The 20,021-nt window shown below is 41.5% G+C and overlaps 1 protein-coding gene across 1 annotated transcript; it reads right to left on the bottom strand.

Annotated features, from left to right (window-relative positions):
* Positions 1 to 914: 914 nt before the first annotated feature.
* Positions 915 to 18,687, bottom strand: Lrrc58 (leucine rich repeat containing 58). The gene is made up of 4 exons (XM_013019437.1): positions 18,160 to 18,687; positions 8,426 to 8,554; positions 6,859 to 7,136; positions 915 to 3,013 (listed from the first exon to the last, which is right to left on the bottom strand). Exons 1-4 carry the CDS (start codon positions 18,657 to 18,659, stop codon positions 2,805 to 2,807), a joined length of 1,116 nt encoding a protein of 371 aa, XP_012874891.1. The 5' UTR covers positions 18,660 to 18,687; the 3' UTR covers positions 915 to 2,804.
* Between the last annotated feature and the right edge of the window lie 1,334 nt (positions 18,688 to 20,021).

The following is a 20,021-nucleotide window of genomic DNA, read 5'->3' as shown; positions in this document are numbered from 1 at the left end:
ATTCCTGTTTCCTAAATGTGTAGGACTATGTCTCTAACTCAATTTGGATTCTAGGGGTAAACATGACTAAGAATGTACAAAGCACCCCTTTCTATTTCAGATAATAGTACTGCCATTTCAATACATATATGTCTGCTGTCTGACTCAGGATCATCTTGTTTCTAGAGGATCAAATCCTTTCTATCTCATCTTCTATATTTCTATAACAAGGAAAGTCCTATACATTACTAGCATCCATGTAGAAGATCAAAAATAAGAAATAAAATATAAAACTAACAACTAAAGTGTAGATTTCATTACAAGTTACCAGACAGGCCGGACTTCTTGGTATATGGCCATAATCCCAATACTTGGGAGGTACAGACAGAAAGATTACTAGTTAAGGACAGTCTGAGCTACATAAAGAATTCTAGGCCAGCCTGCAAGCAAGACCCTGTCTCAAATACACAAAAATCAAAACAAAGTTAGGCTGGGGCTGGAGCTCAATGGAATAGTGCTTGCCCTGTATGAGCAAAGGCTCTATTTCATCTCTGGCATCCCTCCCAAACAAATACAAAGTTATTAAAAACAGTTGCACACTGATCCTACGTTTTAAAAACATGTAAAGATCATGAACTTTTTGTTGACAGAACATCCACTATTAGTATATATCTACATTATATGGCACAGGTTAGAAACCATGTCTGCTATATGTATTTCTATTAAAGATAATGCAGTATACCTCCTTCATAGGAAGCTGGAAAGAGTACATAGGGCTAAGTGCTATATTTACCTATTTATTTTACAAAAACTAATTCTTAAAAGATTACTCTAGCTATTACTTAGGTCAAGCTGATAGTCCATGAAGAAGTAGAAGCTGGGTCGTATTGTGTTATGCTGCAATCCTAGCTACTCATGACACTGAGATCCAGAGCAGTTTGAAGCCAGAACAGGCAGGAAAAGGTCTGCAAGACTCCACCTCCAATTAATCAGCAAAAAGCCAGATTGGTAGCATTGTTTAACCAGCTAAGCAACAAGCAAGTAAGCATGAGGTCCTCAGTCAAATCCCAGTAGCACAGAAAAAAAATGTTATTTAGAAGCATTTAAGCCAGAAAAACTTGGTGTTATCAATCTGAGTGATTTACATAAGCATTTTAGGTTTGATGTAGGCACTGCTTAAGCAACCTTTACCTTTTATGATTTCAGTCTGCAGCCTGCTGTGTGTGGCTCAGTGGAAGATGTAAGCAAAGACTCTGTTACTTGTTGTTTACAATATACAATATAATCATTACTTCTATAGATATAGGCAGAACATTTCTAAATAATAAAAAAAAAATCTTACTACACTTTAACAAGGAGAAGGTAAGGGGACTCACTATAGCAGCGTCTCACAACTGCAGTCATGAAACTCTCATGTTTCATGAATGAACATACAAACACACACAAACCCTGAATTACCTCTATGATATTCTACAATAAAAATAATATATACAGAAACTTAATTGTGCCTATAAGAGGTCACTTGGCATTCTAATGCAATCGGACCTGTACATTTATGCCATTATAGGTTCTAGTCTAATCATTTTACATGCATTGTGTTCTTTACATGAACTAACAGTTGTACTACGGTTCAATTCTATTGCACATTAAACTAGCTAATCAAAGTTCAGTAATTTCTAATGGCAATAATTTGCGGAGCTATTTTCCTCCTACACTTTAAAGGTATAATAAACAGTATTTCTTTATTTTTGCTATTTATCAGTACTTTGCAAGTGTTCTATTGTTAAACCAGTTTTAGAATCTTTCAACTTTGGCCTTCTTGTCATGTTTATCTAACCATACTCGTTTTTCTTGGAAATATTTCAAAGGTACAGTTTAGAATAATAGCATAGGCAAGGGGGTCATATTTGGCTGCTACAAATTCTAACCTTTCCCCCACTCACAAATTAGCTTGTCCTCTACAATTTTCTGTCAAAATATATTATTCTGTCTTATGATAAACAGATTGAGTAAGATTGTGGTCTCCCATTAAGTATAAAGTGACTGGTTCAAGCAGGTTCACTGCTGCTCTGTACTCATAAACTGACATGTTGAATTGAAATCCCTTTGTACAAGTACTTAAAGATAATTTAAGAAATTTTTTTTTTTTTTGAAGAGGGATCACTGCTATGTTGAAACCAAAAAAGAAGTTAAAATGGCGGTGGGCTCGGTGTGATTCACTGAGTTGTTAAAGCATTTTTTAAGGGTTCTGTATGTCAGGTTTTAGGTTTCTCTGGCATTATTTCTTGCATAAAATTCCATGTCATTGGAATGATTAAGGCACTTTAACAGTCATTGCTAGACTATATAGATTAATAATCATCATCATATAGAACAAAGCAAAAGAAAAGTTTCAATATCCCACTTAAAAGTTATATTCTTTAGCAGTTATTTGGTCAGAAAGGCTTAAGTCCTATGTAACTACCTGTGGGTTCATTTGAATGGGTCTGTCATGTAGAAATGAGTAATATAAGGAGAAGGCTCCTTCTGTGGTCTAGTTAGTGTTCAACCCACTGCCAAAGCCTTGATGATTGCTCACTTTCCTCATCTCAGCAGCAGCAGCTGGTCCCAGGCTGCTCTTCAGCATGTACCATCCTGCTGTGAACACTGCAAACTGTCATTCAGAGTGAAGTCTATCTAAACATGGAACTGGACTCATTCTAGCTGGACAGGCAGATGGAATATAAACTCTTCTTTCATGTACTCTTCTTGATGAGGACAACAAAGTTTTTTCAAGCTGTTTCTCTGCTCAGCTTTTTATTATTTCACAGGCCCCATGCCTGTGCTCAACCAAGAAGAACTTTCTGCATTCTGTGTGCAGCAACGCTGGCTTCGTCCTCGGAGTCAGACTCACTCTGGGATGTGGAGCTGTGCGAGGCAGAGCTGCAGGGGGAGGAGCACTCAGGAGAGCACAAGTAGTGCATGAGTGGGAGGCGGTACTTCCCACAGAAGTCCACAAACTTAATCTGTCTGACACAGCAGTCAAAGTAGACTCCTAGAGAAGAGAAATACAAATAAATAGTAGAAACCAAGAACACTGTGTATGCCAACCTTCTCTTCGGCGTTCTGGAGAAATGTCACAAAGTTTTAGCTTTGGGACATCTTAAGCAGAATTAGTAGTTGCTTCTTTATTTTTTTTTTCTTTTTTGTGGGTCTGGACATGAGGCCTGAACTCTGGGCCTGGGCGCTGTCCCTCAGCTCTTCAGCTCAAGGCTAGCGCTCTACCACTTGAGCCATAGCGCCACTTCTGGCTTTTTGCTTTTTTTTTTTTTTTTTGCTTATGTAGTGCTGAGGAATCGAACCCAGGGCCTCTGGCTTGCAAGGCAAGCACTCTACCACTGAGCCACCTTCCCAGCCCTGTAGTTGCTTCTTTAGTACTGTACAGAAATACTGAAGGGCTGAACAGTGGACATTCTGGCTGCAAAGGGAAGGCCAGAAGATTTATCCTAACAGATTTGAGTCAGAAGGTTAGAAAGGACACTATGTTCTTACATTTTTTCTCCCCCCTTGGGTGAGTTGGCCAGTGGCTGATGCAGATTACAGGGTACTTAAAAGCATCAGGAAACTGAACCAAACAAAACCAACACCTCTTTTAATGATCTTAAAGAAATAATTAATATAAGGGAAACAAGCAGAAAGGAGATGACTTTTGGTACGTTCTTGTGCTTATATAGTCTAAAGCTGATTCTCAGATGATCTCACTTAGTCTCTAAGAGACTTCAAACTAGTGCTCAGCTCTTCTGGCTGTTAATTTACAGCTCCTCAGCTGTAGCCATTAGAGAAGCAGAAATGTAAGCAGGACTGAGGAAGTAAAAGCTAAAATGCCTCTGGCTTCAGCAGATCATTAAAAGGATATGGCGCAGCTTAGGCTGTCTCAGTGGTCATAGTGTAACCGGACTACCTAGAATTGTGGGCCTCACTGTCTCTGAGAGGAATTCTCAAGTCCCACCCCAACATGTTCACCACCTAAAAGACCGGAATGAAAAGATGTGGACGAATAACGAGCAGAGAATTGGTGATTTCTGCTCTTTCCCTTGGTACTCTCACCCTAACCTTTTATGTGGTATTACTTTGAAATACTAAAGATACATTCTACAAGCTAGTCAATCAACAAACTGATAATACTATAATAAAACTATTAGTTTCCTGAAAACAGATGGATGATGGAATCACAATGTGCCAAAATAGTACAATCTATACCTTGTCATTTATAGAAAGAGAAAACATCTCACAAAATATAAAACGATAGTTCAAAAAAGCATTTCAGGGTTATGAAATAGTGTAATTGTTCATTTTATATAGTTCAAATTTTAAAATAGCAATTTAAAAAGCATTCCTAAGGCACGTCAGTACAATTAAAAGGTTTTTTTTTTTTTTAATTGTGAAAATACCATACAGAGGGGTTACAATTACATGGGCAAGATAATAAGTACATTTCTTTCTTTTTTTGGGTCCGGTCTTGGGGCCTGAACTCTGGGCCCGGCACTATCCCTCAGCTCTTCAGCTCAAGGCTAGCGCTCTACCACTTGAGCCACAGCGCCACTTTTGGCTTTTTTCTTTTTGCTTATGTGGTGCTGAGGAATCAAATCCAGGGTCTCTGGCATGCAAGGCAAGCGCTCTACCACTGAGCCACCTTCCCAGCCCCCAGTACATTTCTTATCAAGCATTGTTGCCTCCTCCTTTGCCCCTTCCTATCCCTTCCCACTGCCCCCCCCACCAAAGTTGTAAAGTTCATTTTTCAACATAATGAGTTTTAGGTCTCATTGTTGCAATGGGTCCTCCTGTATTCCTATTTAACTGATTTGTTTTTTCTCTTCCCCTCCACACATTATACCAACATCAAATACAGTGAAAACAGGGGTTATACTGTGAGGGAGTTAAGAAGTTTTTTGAGAGAAAAGGAAATTGGTGAAGAGGTCCACATTCAGAAGAGGATGAATGCACAGGACAGGAGATTTAGACCAGAAGGCCTTGGTTCCTGTGTGTTCCTCTGCCACTGCAGTACAGGGAGACCGACCCCAGGCCAGGGAACATTTAAGCATTCAATTGAACACAAACTGCAACCTCCACTTCTAAGGCCAGAAATGGCCCAGAGAATGCCATCCTTTCTTTTTTTTTTTTTTGGATCCGGTCGTGGGGCCTGAACTCTGGGCCTGGGCGCTGTCCCTCAGCAATTCAGCTCAAGGCTAGCACACTACCACTTGAGCCATAGCACCACTTCCGGATTTTTTTCCTGCTTATGTGTTGCTGAGGAATCGAACCCAGGGCCTCATGCATGCAAGGCAAGTGCTCTACCACTGAGCCACCTTCTCAGCCCCATGCCATCCTTTCTTTCCTAAACCCAATGTATCTTTTACACCTTGTAATAATCTTTGAGGAATTTAATTCTTGTAACAGTTTTAAGGCAAGATTTTAAGGGGAAAATCTCACCTGATTTTGCTTCATATGACATATATTCTCAGCACTAAAACCTGTTTTATACCTCCCATTGAAATAGATTTGTTTAGTATTTTATGAGGAAGTCAAAATAAAATGAGCTACTACTCATTAGCACATACACCTTGATCCTTCAGGTCCTTTAGAACCAGGCTCCAATGACCTTTCATGCTTGTCTCTCTTACTGCCCTAACTGTGACACTTGGCTCCACACAGTGCTGCCTCCACTTTGCTCTGACTTGAAAAGCTTCCCATCCTGTCTCACTTCTCCAAAACCTAACAAAATCTCTCAAGAATGCCTTATCCCAGATCAAAGATCTGGAAGGAGATCTTTAAAAGATCATTCTCCTTTAGTTTCTAATATTTTGAATCCTTTGGGATATTTACATTACTCTGCCCTATAATAGCCCATTTATTTTCTTTCCAAATGCTCTAAACTCAAATTTACAAATTCTAGGGTACATTCATTCTGAAATGGGCATGCATTCAGCGTATTCTCACACATGTTTAATCACCTCCCTTATAAAGGGAACTGCTACAAAGAATGGTTAAGTTGTACAAAATGTCCTCCAAGTAAACATGAAGTCTCCAGACATTCTAAAAATGATTTGAATACTTCTATTCACTTTATCATACTTTTTTCATATTTTATCATACTTTATAATAATTCCTAGACAAAATGGCAGTTCCTAGATATTTTCCTTGTATGAAGCCAAAAAATATTACAAGAAGAATTTTTTAAAAGGAGCCATGAGCTGTGGATCACACTTGTAATCTTAGTTATGATTCAAGCCAGCCTGGGCAGAAAAGTCCTGGGACTCCAACCCCAAAATAACCAGCAAAAAGCTGGGCTGGAGGCATGGCTCAAATATTGAAGTGCCAGTTAAGTGATATCCAAGGTCCAGATTCAAAACCTAGTACTTGCTAAAAAACAAAAAAAGAACTTTAGAAAAGGAAGGGAGGAAGAAAACTAAGAGGGTGAAATGTTTTATCTTCTTTTTCTAAAAGAAGCCTTAATTAAAACAACACTTAGGTCAGAAGTTGGCACACACCTGAAATCCTAGCTACTCAGGAGGCAGAAATTCAGGATTACAATTCAAAGACAAATTGAGCAAAAAGTTAATGAGATCCCATCTCAACAACAAAAAAGCTGGGTATGGTGGCACACATCTATGGTCTCAGCTATTTGGGAAACTATAGGATTGTGATTCAGGCTAGCACAAGACTATCTGAAAAATCAGTGAAGCAAAAAGGGATGGGGACATTGCTCTAGTGGTACAGCCATTACTTAGCAGGTGTGCAGCCCTGAGGTCAAATCTAGTACGGTAAAACAAAAGCCCAACAACACTTAGATCTTCAAAATTTTAAAATAGCTAAGAAAACACAAACCCTGAATTTACTTACCTCCACATTTTGGGTTTGGGCAATTGCTGGCTGAACTCAAGTATCTAAGAAGATTCTCAGGAAGATCACAGGGAGTATAAGAAATATTGCGGATCTTAATGGTTCGTGCAGCCAATTCCAGGAGAGTGGGAGGGTCATAGGTTAAATCCCTAACAAAACGAACAACCAATGGATTTCCTCGTAAACTCAGCTCTTCCAAATGAATAAGGTTGAGGATCTCTCGAGGCAGGTATGTCAGCAAGTTATTGTGAAGACTGAGGGAACGAAGGGAATGCAACCTGGAATGAAGGCAGCACAGAATCAGTGGCTGGGAGCAGCACACCTACTACAAAGGTAGGAGAGCACAAGTGTGTGTCCATGTGCAGAGCTCCTTGTAAGAATAAACAACTATGATGAAGGGTAAGGGAGGAAAATGAGAAGCTAATGTCCTGGCTGAGGTGAATGCTAAATTTTAAGATTTGGGAGACATACTATATTCAGACACCTAAAGATTCATGATACAATAGGAATGTTACAATAGGATTCAGACACAGTAAGAATGTTACAAAGTCTTTTAAAAGAGTTCTTCATATCCTATCAAGTTACATAAAAACCTGGGAAATCTATGCCAAATAATACTATATATTTTTGGTAATAGAAAACAAACTGAACAAATACTGAGGAATAAACTAGAGCTTTTAAAAATAGCATTAAAAGCCAGGTGCTAGTGGCTCATGCCTGTACTCTTAGCTCAGGAGGCTCAGATCTGAGGATCACAGTTCCAAGCCAGACCAGGCAGAAAGGTCTGTAAGATTCTTATGTCAATAAACTACTCAAAAAAATCTGGAAGTAGCACTGTGGCTCAAGTGGTAGAGCATTAGCCTTGAGCAAAAGAAGCTCAAGGACATCATGTAGGCCCTGCATTCAAACCATAGGACCCCCACAAAAGTAAAAAACAAAACAAAAAGGAACATTAAAAATAACCTTACTCACAGCAACCTCTAGGCTAAAATTATGACGTTTAATTTGAGACTACCTAGTTCTTTTTCATTTCTCCCTTCTCTCCACTCCTCTCTCATTCCTTTTTTTTCCTCTTTGAAAGGATCTCTATGTAGCCCAGGCTACCCCTGTGCTGCCTCAGCCTCCCAAGTGCTAGGTTATAATTATGTACTATCATGCCGGGATCCTAATTCTTTTCTATATATAAAACATAAAAGGCTAGGAATAGTAGCTCACGCACGTAATCATTACTTGGAAGCAGGCCAGCCCAGGTAAAAGTTTGTGAGATAGTATTTCAACAAACTATGCAAGGTACTACCTACCTGTAATCCTGACTAGACAGGAGGCAGAGGTAGGAGAATCACCATCCAGCAAAAACCATGAGAGCCTGCCTAAAAATAACTAAAGCAAAAATAGGCTAGGTGCGTGGCTCAGGTAGGAGAGCACTTGTACAGCAAGCCCAAGGCCCTGAATTCAATCCCCAGTACTATGAAAAAATTTAAATTAAAAATAAAGAAAACATGGGAGGATTAAGACAATTTCTAAACAAATATGTCTGTATATATATGAGCTGAATGAAACTACTCACTGTGAAAGCTGAGGAGGCACACTTTGGATTTTGTTGTCACATAATACTAAGTAGTTCAGAGAAGGCAGATTTGCTAATTCTGGTGGGATTTCTTTGATGAAATTTCCTCCAAGATACAAACACTCTAAACTGCAAAAGGAAATGAATGGAGACAAAAAAGAAAGTAAATAATAGACAAAATAATCCACTGTGTCTACTGTAATTATCACATTTCTTCTATTCATTTAGAAACATCCTAATAAGATTTGTAATGTGCCATCCAGTTTCTAGAGAAATAATCCAGTCTTTAGGGAGTGGATACCATAGCACAGCAACCAAGACCTACCAATGTTAGACAGTGCTGTAATTAAATACATGTTAAGTTCCAACATAAAGCATTATATGATTAAAAAGAACAATTCACAAATTATACAGGATAAAAGGAAAGGACAGGCCAGGACAGGACAGGCCAGGGGAAGGGAAGAACTCACAGCAATTCTGATTGGAAAAAGCTTCCCCAAATTGCTGAGACTACAACTAGGCTGAATTAGCCATGTCACTGAGAGGAAGAGGAAACATCAGAGGAGGCTTTGGAAGGCTCCATGAGCACTTTTTAAAGCAAAGAACTCAATTCCATGTGGTATGTGTGGGCTTGATATAATAGGCAACGGAAAACCACTAAGACACAGCGATTCATACCTGAGGTGTCTCTACATTTCATCTTTGCTCTTGTGTTAGTGAGTACATTCTTCAGAGGCTGAATAAATTATATGTGAAGTCAAAGTTCCAGAGTTATCTTGTTTACTAACAAATTGGTATTTTAGACCACATGCATTACATGCATAGCTATTAAATGAATGGCTGTAGAAAGGATCCTTCTAGACGACTTTTGCAGGGATAGTAGAATCAGTTCATATAATACACACAAAAATAGAGACAATGTACAAAGGAGTATATACAGAACTTTTCCATTACTGTTACTTTTGTCTTCTATTACTCTGCTACTGATGAGAACGATTATTCTTTTAAAAATACTTTCAGGGCTGGGAAGGTGGCTCAGTGGTAGAGTGCTTGCCTTGCATGCATAAGGCCCTGGATTCGATTCCTCAACACCACATAAACAGAAAAAGCCGGAAGTGGCGCTGTGGCTCAAGCAGTAGAGCGCTCGCCTTGAGCTGAGAGACGGCACCTAGGCCCAGAGTTCAGGTCCACGACTGGCAAAAATAAATAAATAAATAAATAATAAAAATACTTTCAAAGTGCAAGAAAATAGCCTAGGAAACTTTTACCTAAACTCCCAAAGTAAGAATTGCCAGGAATACATTTAAAGACACATACAAGATGTAGGCCCCATGCACTAATTTGGGGCCCAAGAAGTGGCAGAAGGCCATAGGTAGGAGGATCAGTGTCCAATCAGTTCTAGGCAAAACAAAACAACTCCTCAAGATGCTATAGCCAAAGCAGAAAAGGTTGAAGACATGGCTTAGTGGCAGAGCACTTGTCTGGCAATGCAAGGTCTTGAATTCAAACCCTGTAGAAATAAATTTCTTCATAACTTTGTTCCTTCTTAACCTCTAGTAGAGTCTACATTTGTTCATGATTTTATGTGTGTATTGAACTTGTCAACAGTAATTCAAACAATGAATTTCTCTTATTTTCCTTTCTTACTGGTTAGCTTCTACCCTTTAGTTGTTGAATTTTGCTCTCTCTATATAGAAGCATACTGCACTCAAAATTCCTGATTATCCAAACCTTGGTAAAGTGTTCCTTAATAGCTTAAATCCTTCCTTTCTCAGTCCCAAGAGACTGTACCACCACCCTTAACTTCACTTTTGTTTTTGTTAGCATTTCTTTCATTCAATTCTAGTTTCACAACTTACCTGTACAAACTCTGAGTCAGTTACTTTCTTCATCATCTTTCAGAGCAGTATTACTATATGACATACACAATGCCCATGTCACAGAAATGGAGAGACAGAAGAGTGAACAAATGCAGCAGTAGTACTCACTAGACACTATGTTGAAAATGAACTGGACAACTTGTGGGTGGGAATGGGAGGGGAAAAACAGAGAGAGCAAGGGAAGGGATGACACTGTCCCAAAAGAAATGTACTCTTTACCTGACTTATGTAACTGTAACCTTTCTGTACATCAGCTTTATAATCACAACAAAACCATTTTAAAAAAAAAACACCAAAACCGACTTTTTAAGGTCACATTTCATATATATACACACACACACACACACACACACACACACACACACACACACACACACACACACACACACACACACACACATATATAGGCTTTGTAAATATCACTCTATTCTATGTGCTTATATTTTATCACTTTGTATTACTGCTTATATTAATGTTTTTCAATTCAAAAAACAAAAACAAAATGCCCATGTAAGACTGTTACAGTGTAATCAAGCAATCAAGTATTGCTCAGAGGAAGCTTGTACTGTAATGAGGGGAAATGCATTTCTCTAAAGGCTGAGCTGTAAGTGCTCTAGGGAAGAAGAGGGACAATGAGGTGGCCATGGACGTGATTCTTCAGATGGAGGAACATGGTGACCAAGAAAGAGGCCCAACTGTTCTCAAACTTAGATCTTCGTATTCTCAGCCTCACATGCTTGAGTCACTGGCTCCCGACTTCTCTCACTCTTGAATATTAGGTTAGCTGGGCACAAAATTCTAGGACAGCCACTTATCCTTAGCTTAACATTAGGAAGTTGCTATTTCATGATCACATTAAGTCAATGGTACTACTGTTCCATTGTAGATATTCTGCTTCTTTTCTTTACTCATTAGGAGCACTGAGCATTTTCCCTTTACTAGTCTAAAGATTGACTTCAATGAGTCAAATATCAGTTTAGAGAGCTTTTTCTTTAATTGTTGAAATTTCAGCCACTATTACTTCATTGTCTTCTTATCATTCTTCATTTTCTTTAGATTTCTCTTAGTTTGAACTTCAGGATCTAACCTCCTTTTCATCTCTTTCTACTTTTCATTTGCTCTCCAAGTGACATTCCAATGGGATGCTTGTGAGTGACTTTGCTTATGAATTCCCAGCTGGTGTCATACCATTTAGTGAGCTCTTAATTATAGTGGCCTCTCAGCTTAGCACACTGTAAGGGCCCAAGCCAGTTCCTGAAAACAGGGATAGAACCAAATTCTCTACCTCACTGCATTACCCATCTTAACTAAGCTTTTATCCTAATGCTTGCAGTTTGGGTGACAGCAAAACGAGTATGAATTTCTGTATGTCTCCTCACAATTTCACAACCATATGATTCATTCTCATCACTGATGGCAACTGTGGCATATAATTTTTTTCTTTCCTTGAGAATTTCCACCTTCTCACTTTAAGGAAACATTTTGTGGCCTCTCTTTAGAGTTGCTAACATCACCGTTCTGGTGATTTGGGGACATTGTTAAAGTCAAATATCCCGTGATCTTGTTGACTACTAAGTGGCATACACAGTGGCCACACTGGCTGCAAAGCACTCTACATCTAGGATGGGATGGCTCAAGATTTCAACATGCTACACAGAAGGCAGAGCAATTTTAATCTTAGGAAATGTCTGTTTCTGAAATTTTTCATTTAATATTTTTGGACTACAGTGGACCTATTAACTGAAGTCCAAGAAAGTAAAGCCACAACTCAAGTGGTAGAGCACTAGCCTTGAGCTGAAGAGCTGAGGGACAGCGCCCAGGCCCAGAGTTCAGGCCCACGAATGGACCCAAAAAAACAAAAACAGAAAGTAAAGCCATAAATAAGCAGAAAGGGAAAGGGGAAGGACACTTTATGTGTGTATGTGCACACGTGAGTGTATTCTTCATTTTAAAATGATATACTCAAAATCCTCTTTTGAAATTGGTGGGTATAACCAATCAGATCATGTTAACCAGCATGTTAAATTTGTATTGTCAGTCTTATTCCTCCTAGTTTTTAGGTGACAATGGAATTTGCATGTGAGGCCGTATGCTTGGTAGGCAGGCACAGTTTCACTTAATCACTGGAGCCATGCTTCAAGGCCTATTTTGGATTAGTTATTTTTCAATCAGGATCAGCCTTGGATTGCAAACCTCCTACCTATGTCTCAGAATCACAAGTACACACTACCAGTTTAAGCTTTTGGTTGAGATGAGTGTCTCATTTAAAAAAAAATTTTGGACCTCACATTTTTATTTCAAACTTTTTAAGGTGATATACAGAGGGGTTACAGTTACTTAAGTCAGGTAATGAGTACAGGAAGAATCATACATTTAAATATCAAATTTTCTTAAGGTAGTATAAGAAAAACTGTTTTCGATCAAAGTTGGTTGCTTGAAAGTTCTTTCTTTTGACAGGTGGCTCCAATCTTGTCCATTATTCTGCTAAGACAATATCAACAAGTACAGAAAGGAAAAAATTAGGAAGGATTTTTCAAGGTTTTTCCAAGATGGAATTAAGACATCTCAGATTGCTCAAGAAATACTAGAGGGTAAGGATATGTTTTGAGATTACTTGTGTACTGTTAATCTTATTTCAAAGTCTTTTAATAGTCATTTTATGTAAATACACCTTACCCTATTCAAACTAGCCAACTGCAAGCAGATTATGAACTTGAGCTCAATCAAGCTGAGCAGAGGGGCAGGATCTTTCCACATTAGGGATAAACAGGGAGCTGCATGCCCGCATTGGTGTGCCTGCTTTGCCAACACTCTTCTGCAGAAGTAAAATTTGCTTATTGAGACAATTCTTTATTTTTGTGTCTCTTGTTCTGACTCCAGTGATTCTTGGAGGCTATATTTATAACATTGTCTTCCCTATTAAATCATTTAAAATTTATTGTTTGCCATAGCACTTTAAAGCACAGTATACATTCACAGGGAAACACAGGACTAGATGTTATTATCTGGGCTTGTCTCAAACTAAAACCTTACAAGGGCAGATGTAGAAACAAACTGACAGCCACTAACTACACACTCACATCTAAACCAGAACAAGCATTTTTATTCAAACTTTACCACATGCTATTATCATTTCCAGTTGCCTGTCTCTTTCCTAAGATACCCATTTAGTATACACTAGCTTCCAAACATTCCAGGGCAGTTATTTTTAACTTCTGTTTTGACAAAAATCCTTGTACTTAGCTTTTAAAGCCAAACTGAACAGTGAAAGAGAGGCCAGTAGCAGAAAAAGAAAGGCATTCCTTCAAAAAAGACTATGGAAAAGTACCAATGACCAATGGGCTCAAACCCTCTCCATAAACATCTAGCACCCTGATGCCAAGAAGCACTGAAGCTTTCTTTCATTTACTTCCAATTTGTCCAGTGGTGATAAATTATTAAGTTCTTCCTTAATTAAAGTCTAAGCCAACTGAGGAATTTAGAAGAAGAAATAGGTCAAAATACAAATTATTCCTACTTTTTCATCACATAAAGCAAAAGAAATTCATGTCAAAGCCAAACAAACTTATTTTCTGAACAACAGTCTCACATTTTAGTGGACAGAATATACATTCACAACCTTCAGTTCACACTGACAGTGTAATTTGCTGCAAGAACATGAAGTGAAAACATAAGGCTTACAGCACTACTTATTTGTTATACTTTGAAAGCAAACTTTCAGAAACTTTATTTATTACTAATGTATATATTTATTTATAAAGATTTTTGCCATCAAGGAAAAGTATCAATAGCTTGTGAAAACCTCCCTGCTAAACCTGAGCAGTCAATGACATCACTAAATGAAGAATGAAAATGCAGCTGTTCCTTCCTGGAACAATGATGGGTGGGGAAAGGACGAGTTTTCATAGATAACATATTGTGCATAACATTTAGCTTCTTTCCTTTCAGAACTGCGGCCTGAACTCTGCACCAATGTACTTGTTATTGCTCTACTACTTGAGCCACAAACTCTAGACTTTTTGCTTCAGGTTTTCTGAGAGTCTCTTGCTTGTGGCTTGTGTCTACCTTGGATCATAATCCTCTGAGTATCTGGGATTACAGGTGCACTCTCATGCCCAGTTTACATATTGGAATGCTCCAAAATAGTAAGCCTGGCTTAAAAAGTAACCCATTTAGCTCAATGGCAGCTCAATCAATGGTAAGGCTTAGCAGTGTTTTAGACTGAGCCAAAAACTAACTCTGACACTACCTGGCTTCAGTAAGTTACAAATATGTAATCTCAGTTTCCTCACTAGTAAAAGGAAGCAGGTGGATCAGGTTGTTACCAAGGCTGGTTTTATCTCTAGGGGATCATTCTGCATTACCCTTTAGGCCTATATTCAACCAGAGTTCATGGTCTAAACTTTTACTGGTTTCTATCAATAAAGAGAAATAGGGGATAGAACCAAAAAGTAGAAACATGGGTGTAAAAAATTCTACATATTACTGAGCCAAGAACAACAGCCATGGACAGCAGTCCTAGGTCCAGAAAATAAGGTCAAGCAGTGATTGACTTGGACCAATCCTCCTGATGACATATGCTACCAAAAAAAATGTTCTGGGGGCTGGGAAGGTGGCTCAGTAGTAGAGCACTTGCCTTGCATGCATGAGGCACTGGGTTCAATTTCCTCAGCACCACACAAGCAAAAAAAGCCAGAAGTGGCATTGTAGCTCAAATGGTAGATGCTAACCTTAAGTTGAAGAGCTGAGGGACAGCGCCCAGGCCCAGAGTTCTGGCCCTATGACTGGCAACAAAACAAAACAACAACAACAAAAAACTACAACAAAAAATGTTCTAGCTCTACTTTCTACTGTGGAAAATTCATGGGTTTGATATCAGAGACCCCAGGGGTCAAGTCCAGTTCCACCACTTACTGGCTTTATTGAGACTTACTTTCTCTGTCACCTCACAGAATCATGAGAAGTTTTAAAGTACATACTGAGCACCCATGACTGGGCTCTACCACAGGGCATTTTAAATATTCCATACTTAAGAGCATTTCATACCTAGAACATGCTAGGCAAGCACTTTATACCACTGCAACAAGCCATACTCTTTTTTCTTTCTTTTGTGCCAGTTCTGGGGCTTGAACTCAGGACCTGGGTACTGTGCTTGAACTTTTTTCCTCAAAGCTATACTAATTGAGCCAAGGCTCCATTTCTAATTTTTTTGGGGTGAGGGTAGGGGGTATCAATTAGAAATAAGATTCTCAGACTTTTCCTGCTTGTGAGAAAAAAAAGTCTTTTCTATCAAAGTATGTTACTTAAAAGTTCCTGCCTTGGCTTGAAAGTGAAAGAGGGACTGCTTTGGGATAAGGAAGGAGTTTTGAAATGTAAGGTTTTTGTCTTAACTGCTTTTTCCAAGGTGGAATTAAGACATATTTCAGAAGACACACCTCAGAATGTTCAAGAAATAGCAGAAGTTGAGGATGTTTTGAAATTACTTGTGTACTGTTAATCTTATTTCAAAGTCTTTTAATGGTCACCTTATGTAAATATATGTTACCCTATTCAAACTAGCCAATTGCAAGCAGATTGTGAACTTGACCTCAACCAATCTGAGTAGAGGGACAGGGCCTTCTGCATTAGGGATAAATAAGGGAGAAATCTGCCTGCTCTGTGTGCTTGCTTGCCAGATTTCTGGCTGATGGTACATCATTCTACAGAAGTAAAATTTGCCTTCTGCTTTATTTTCATGTCTATCATTATGACGCCAGTGGTTCTTGGAGAACATGTTTGTTAACACTGCCCAGCTTGCTTTGAATCTCCATCCTACAGATCTCAGCCTCCTAAGTAGTTAGGATTCCATTTACCAGTGTGAGTCACAGACACCTGACTGTCACATTGCTTTGTTAAGCCAGGTTTAATCTTCTGGCACATGTATTTTGGCTACTTCTTTTTCCATCTGATAGAAATCCTTGCCCTGAGTTTCTTGTTATATCAAACTTCAAATGAGATGTTTGTAACTGTTAAAAGGAACCAAGACCTGTCAATTTTACCTCTCACTGTGTCCCAACTCTTCCCTCTCTTGTTTCAGTACACTGATAAACTACTATTTCTCATACTACTACTGACCATCTTTCTAAATGCCTTTCACTTCCAGTCTTCTGACTCCACTCCTACACAGTAACAGCACTTCCATGCACTAAGAATGAAATCTAAATCCAGCAGCCTGGGGCTTTCACATGCAGTTCTTTCTACCTAGATTGATTTCCACCACCTTCACACCATAATTATACTCTTCCTTCAAAAGCTCAATTTAAATGTCACCTGCTCAAGGACCAAACCAGGTCAAGTTTCTCTGTTATTTTGCCCCAAGTAATTCTGCAAGTCTTCACAGAACATATAGCTACTGTAATTAAATAATGAGGCTAAAAATGTCTGTTTCTCTGCTTGTATCTAGGCTCCACAATGATAGGATCACATTTACCATATCCTTCCCAGCACCTAGACAATTACTCAGATGAACTGCTTCATTTTGCAGATTAGTAAACAGACCTTAGGAAGTATCAGATAACTTGCCCCAGGCTGGGAGGCCAAGAGTTCTCATTCCCAGACCAATGTTCTTTTTACTGCACTTATCCAGAAGGTTCCTTCAGCTCAAACAGCCCGGTTTATCTCTGACAGCTCAATAAAGGAGGTAAAACTGTTTTTACAGATGGAAGATAGCCTCATTTTGTTTCTACTTCTCAGTCCCCTGAAGGGGGACTTTTAGAGCACACTTAGTATCCAGTATCTCTACTTCATCCTTCCATTAAATGCAATACTCATTTATTGAATAATCAGTCCAGTAGGTGAGAGAATTCCTGTAGACAAGGCATTGTAATTAATAGCGAGGCAAATGTGGTACCTAAGCACAAATTGTGCAGGGAGCAGCAGTAAAGGGTTTTGAATAACAAATAGGAGTTTGCCAGGTGGAAGAACACACTTCAGGCAAAAGGACCCGTGCGTGTATTGAGGGGTTCTACATGCATTCAGGGGCTCGGCCAGAGTTGTCTACGTGCTCCGGAACCTGCAAGCCATTTCCCCTATGTGCTGGGAAAATGCATGGTTCACTAACTCCACAAAGGGTACTTAAAGGGTACTTTACTGCTGGACTTGCAGGGGAAAGAAGGAGGCAGGTCAGAGCAAAAGGCTCGCACTTTGATCTACAGGCATGGAAAAACCACTGGAGATTTTTGAGCAAGGAAGTGATGACCTTAGATTTACATCCGTTAATGAGTACCCCACCCCCTCTGTTCGGCTCACTCCTGAGATTCAACAAAGACAGGAAACGAGACAAAAAAAAAAAGAAGAAGAAAAAGAAGGAAGAAGAAAGAAGGAGGAGGAGAAAATAAGCCTTCCTGGGAAATCTGCACCGGGCGAAACACTGTGACATCGGCAGTTTCTTTTCTTTCTGTGGCCAGTCCTAAGGCCTAACTAACTAAACTCAGGGCCGAGGTGCTATCCCGGGGCATTTCCCCCCACCCCCATTCCCCAAGGCTAGATAGAGCTCTACCAATTGAGCTCCGGCTCTTCATCGCGCTTTGGGGGCTTTTAATCGGAGATTCTATCTTTCCTGCCGGGGTTGGCCCTGAACCGTGATCCTTAGATCGCAGCCTCCTGAGTAGCTAGGATTACAGGCGCGCGCCACGGGACGGGCGCCCGGCTGCCATCTTAATAGGTCTTAACTTTCGAGTCCCGCAGGACTCGAACTCGCAAAGACAAAGTTAGGTGACAAATGACCGGCGTGTCTTCCCCTCCCCCCCCCACCTCCGGGCCCCCCCGCCCCCCCCCCCCCCCCGCCACGGCCCATCGAGGACATGTCTCGCTCACCTCTGCAAGTTCTCGATGTCGGCCGGGATGCTCTGCAGCTGGTTGCCGCCCAGGCTGAGGGTGTGCAGCGCGCGCAGCTCCAGCAGCTCGGGCGGCAGCTCCTGGAAGCAGTTGCCGCTGAGGTTGAGCACCTGGAGGCTGCGGCAGAGCGGCGACCGCGCCAGGCCCTTGGGCAGCGCGCCGGGCCCGCCGAGCCGGTTGTTGCGGGCCAGCAGCGTGCGCAGGCCGCTCAGCGCCAGCAGCTCGGGCCCGAGCGCCGTCAGCGCGTTGCCGCTCACGTCCAGCAGCTGCAGGTACGGGAAGCCGCTGCCCAGGGCCCGCGGCAGCGACGCCAGACGGTTGTGAGGCAGCAGCAGCCGCAGCAGCGCCTCCCGGGAGCCGCGCCGCTCCTCGCCGCGCGCCTCCAGCTCCGACTCCAGCGTCTCGGTCGACACGCTGAGGCGGGACCAGTTCAGCTCGGCCTCTCCGGTCGCGGCCACCGCCGCTCCGGCCTCCTCCATCCCGGAGGCCAGGCCGCGCCGCGCCGCGCCGCGCGTGACCACCCGCGGGCCACGCCCCCTCCCCTTCTGCCTCCCTCCCTCTCTGGAGCTCTCGGACGCCCCGGAACCTAAAAGCAGAGCTGCGGCGGAAGTGGCGCGAGAGGAGCGCTAGCCACGCGCTCGCGCCGACCAAGTCACACGACGCCGGCCAGGCGTCCGTTGTGCGCGCGCAGCTCAGAGAGGCGGGGCTTAGGGGGCGTTCGGCTCACGTGGCACGCGGCCTGCGGCGCGCGCGGAGGGGAGGCGGGAGCTGGAGGGCGCCGCGGGGCCGCCCGCTCTTCTCTGAAGGGGCCGAGAGTGAGCGGTGCCACCCCTTTTATAGTCCGGGCCGCGTGGTGACCTGTCCCGGGCCTCCTCAGCAAACAGCCCCAGGACTGCTGGGCTGGCCCTGAGGGCGCGCGCGCACCGCGGGGCCCCGCCCTCTTGGGGCTCTCTTGTGGAGGTGGTGGGGGGATGGGGGACCCCCTCCTCCGCAGGGTTTGGGGGACATGGCCGGCCCGACCGCAGCCCTAGGCGTTCAGAAGCCCCCTGGGGCCGCACTCCCCCTGTGCAGTTAGATAACCGTGGGTCCCTGGGCAAGGATGTGGCTTGCATTTCCTTTGTCTCCCCCCCCCCAAGCTGGATGGTGCCTTTCCCTTTTATCCCCTCAAACGTGACAAAAGTAAAAATAAGCACCCCTACCCCCCTACCCCCAGCATGGTCAAAGTGAGGTGTAAATACGCCTCACCCCCTCCCTCTAATTGTAGAAGCACTTTTTTTTGGTCTGTTATAAATGGAGTTATTTGATTTTTAAATAGCTCAAATTAATTGGGTCCGTTTGACAACTGAGAAAGCAAGCGTTGGGCTTTTGAAAACTATAGTTCAACAGGGGAGGGAAAAAAAATCCTGACTCAGGCTTCAATGTAGGAATTGGAAACATCTTTTTATTCTTGTCCCATGATTCTTTGCCCAGAGTACATGTTGTGATTTTTGCAACAAGTCCCTTGTAGAAATAGTTTATTAACTTATTTAACTAGAAAGCTAGTAAGTGGTATGTATCATCAATGAACATTCAATTGCCTTTTTCCTCTTAAAAAACATCCCCCCCCACACACACACAAAAGGTAACGTTTCTTGTCACTGTTTTCCATGAGAAACTTTATGCCTCCTTGCTCCACACCGCCAGAGTTTAATTTTTGGTTAAGCTGTTGTCCTGGGAAAATTTGCTTTGTCAGTTTAACAAATCATGGGTGGAATGTTTTTTAAAGCCTTCAAAAGATAGGCCTCAGAAGAAAATCAGGCAGTCAGAATTTCAGCTCACAGGACTTGCAGGTAGCAAGGTAA

This window comes from Dipodomys ordii, unplaced genomic scaffold (assembly GCF_000151885.1).
Source record: "Dipodomys ordii isolate 6190 unplaced genomic scaffold, Dord_2.0 Scaffold45, whole genome shotgun sequence".
Lineage (NCBI taxonomy): Eukaryota > Metazoa > Chordata > Mammalia > Rodentia > Heteromyidae > Dipodomys > Dipodomys ordii.
Note: the sequence above shows the minus strand (reverse complement) of the source record. Positions and strands in the feature narration are given on the sequence as shown.

Coding starts and splice junctions, on each gene's coding strand:
- Lrrc58 (XM_013019437.1), bottom strand. CDS start 18,659: ATGGAGGAGGCCGGAGCGGCGGTGGCCGCGACCGGAGAGGCCGAGCTG. Junction 8,555..18,159: donor GACATCGAGAACTTGCAGAG/GTGAGCGAGACA, acceptor TTCCTTTTGCAG/TTTAGAGTGTTTGTATCTTG. Junction 3,014..6,858: donor CCCAAACCCAAAATGTGGAG/GTAAGTAAATTC, acceptor TCTCTTCTCTAG/GAGTCTACTTTGACTGCTGT.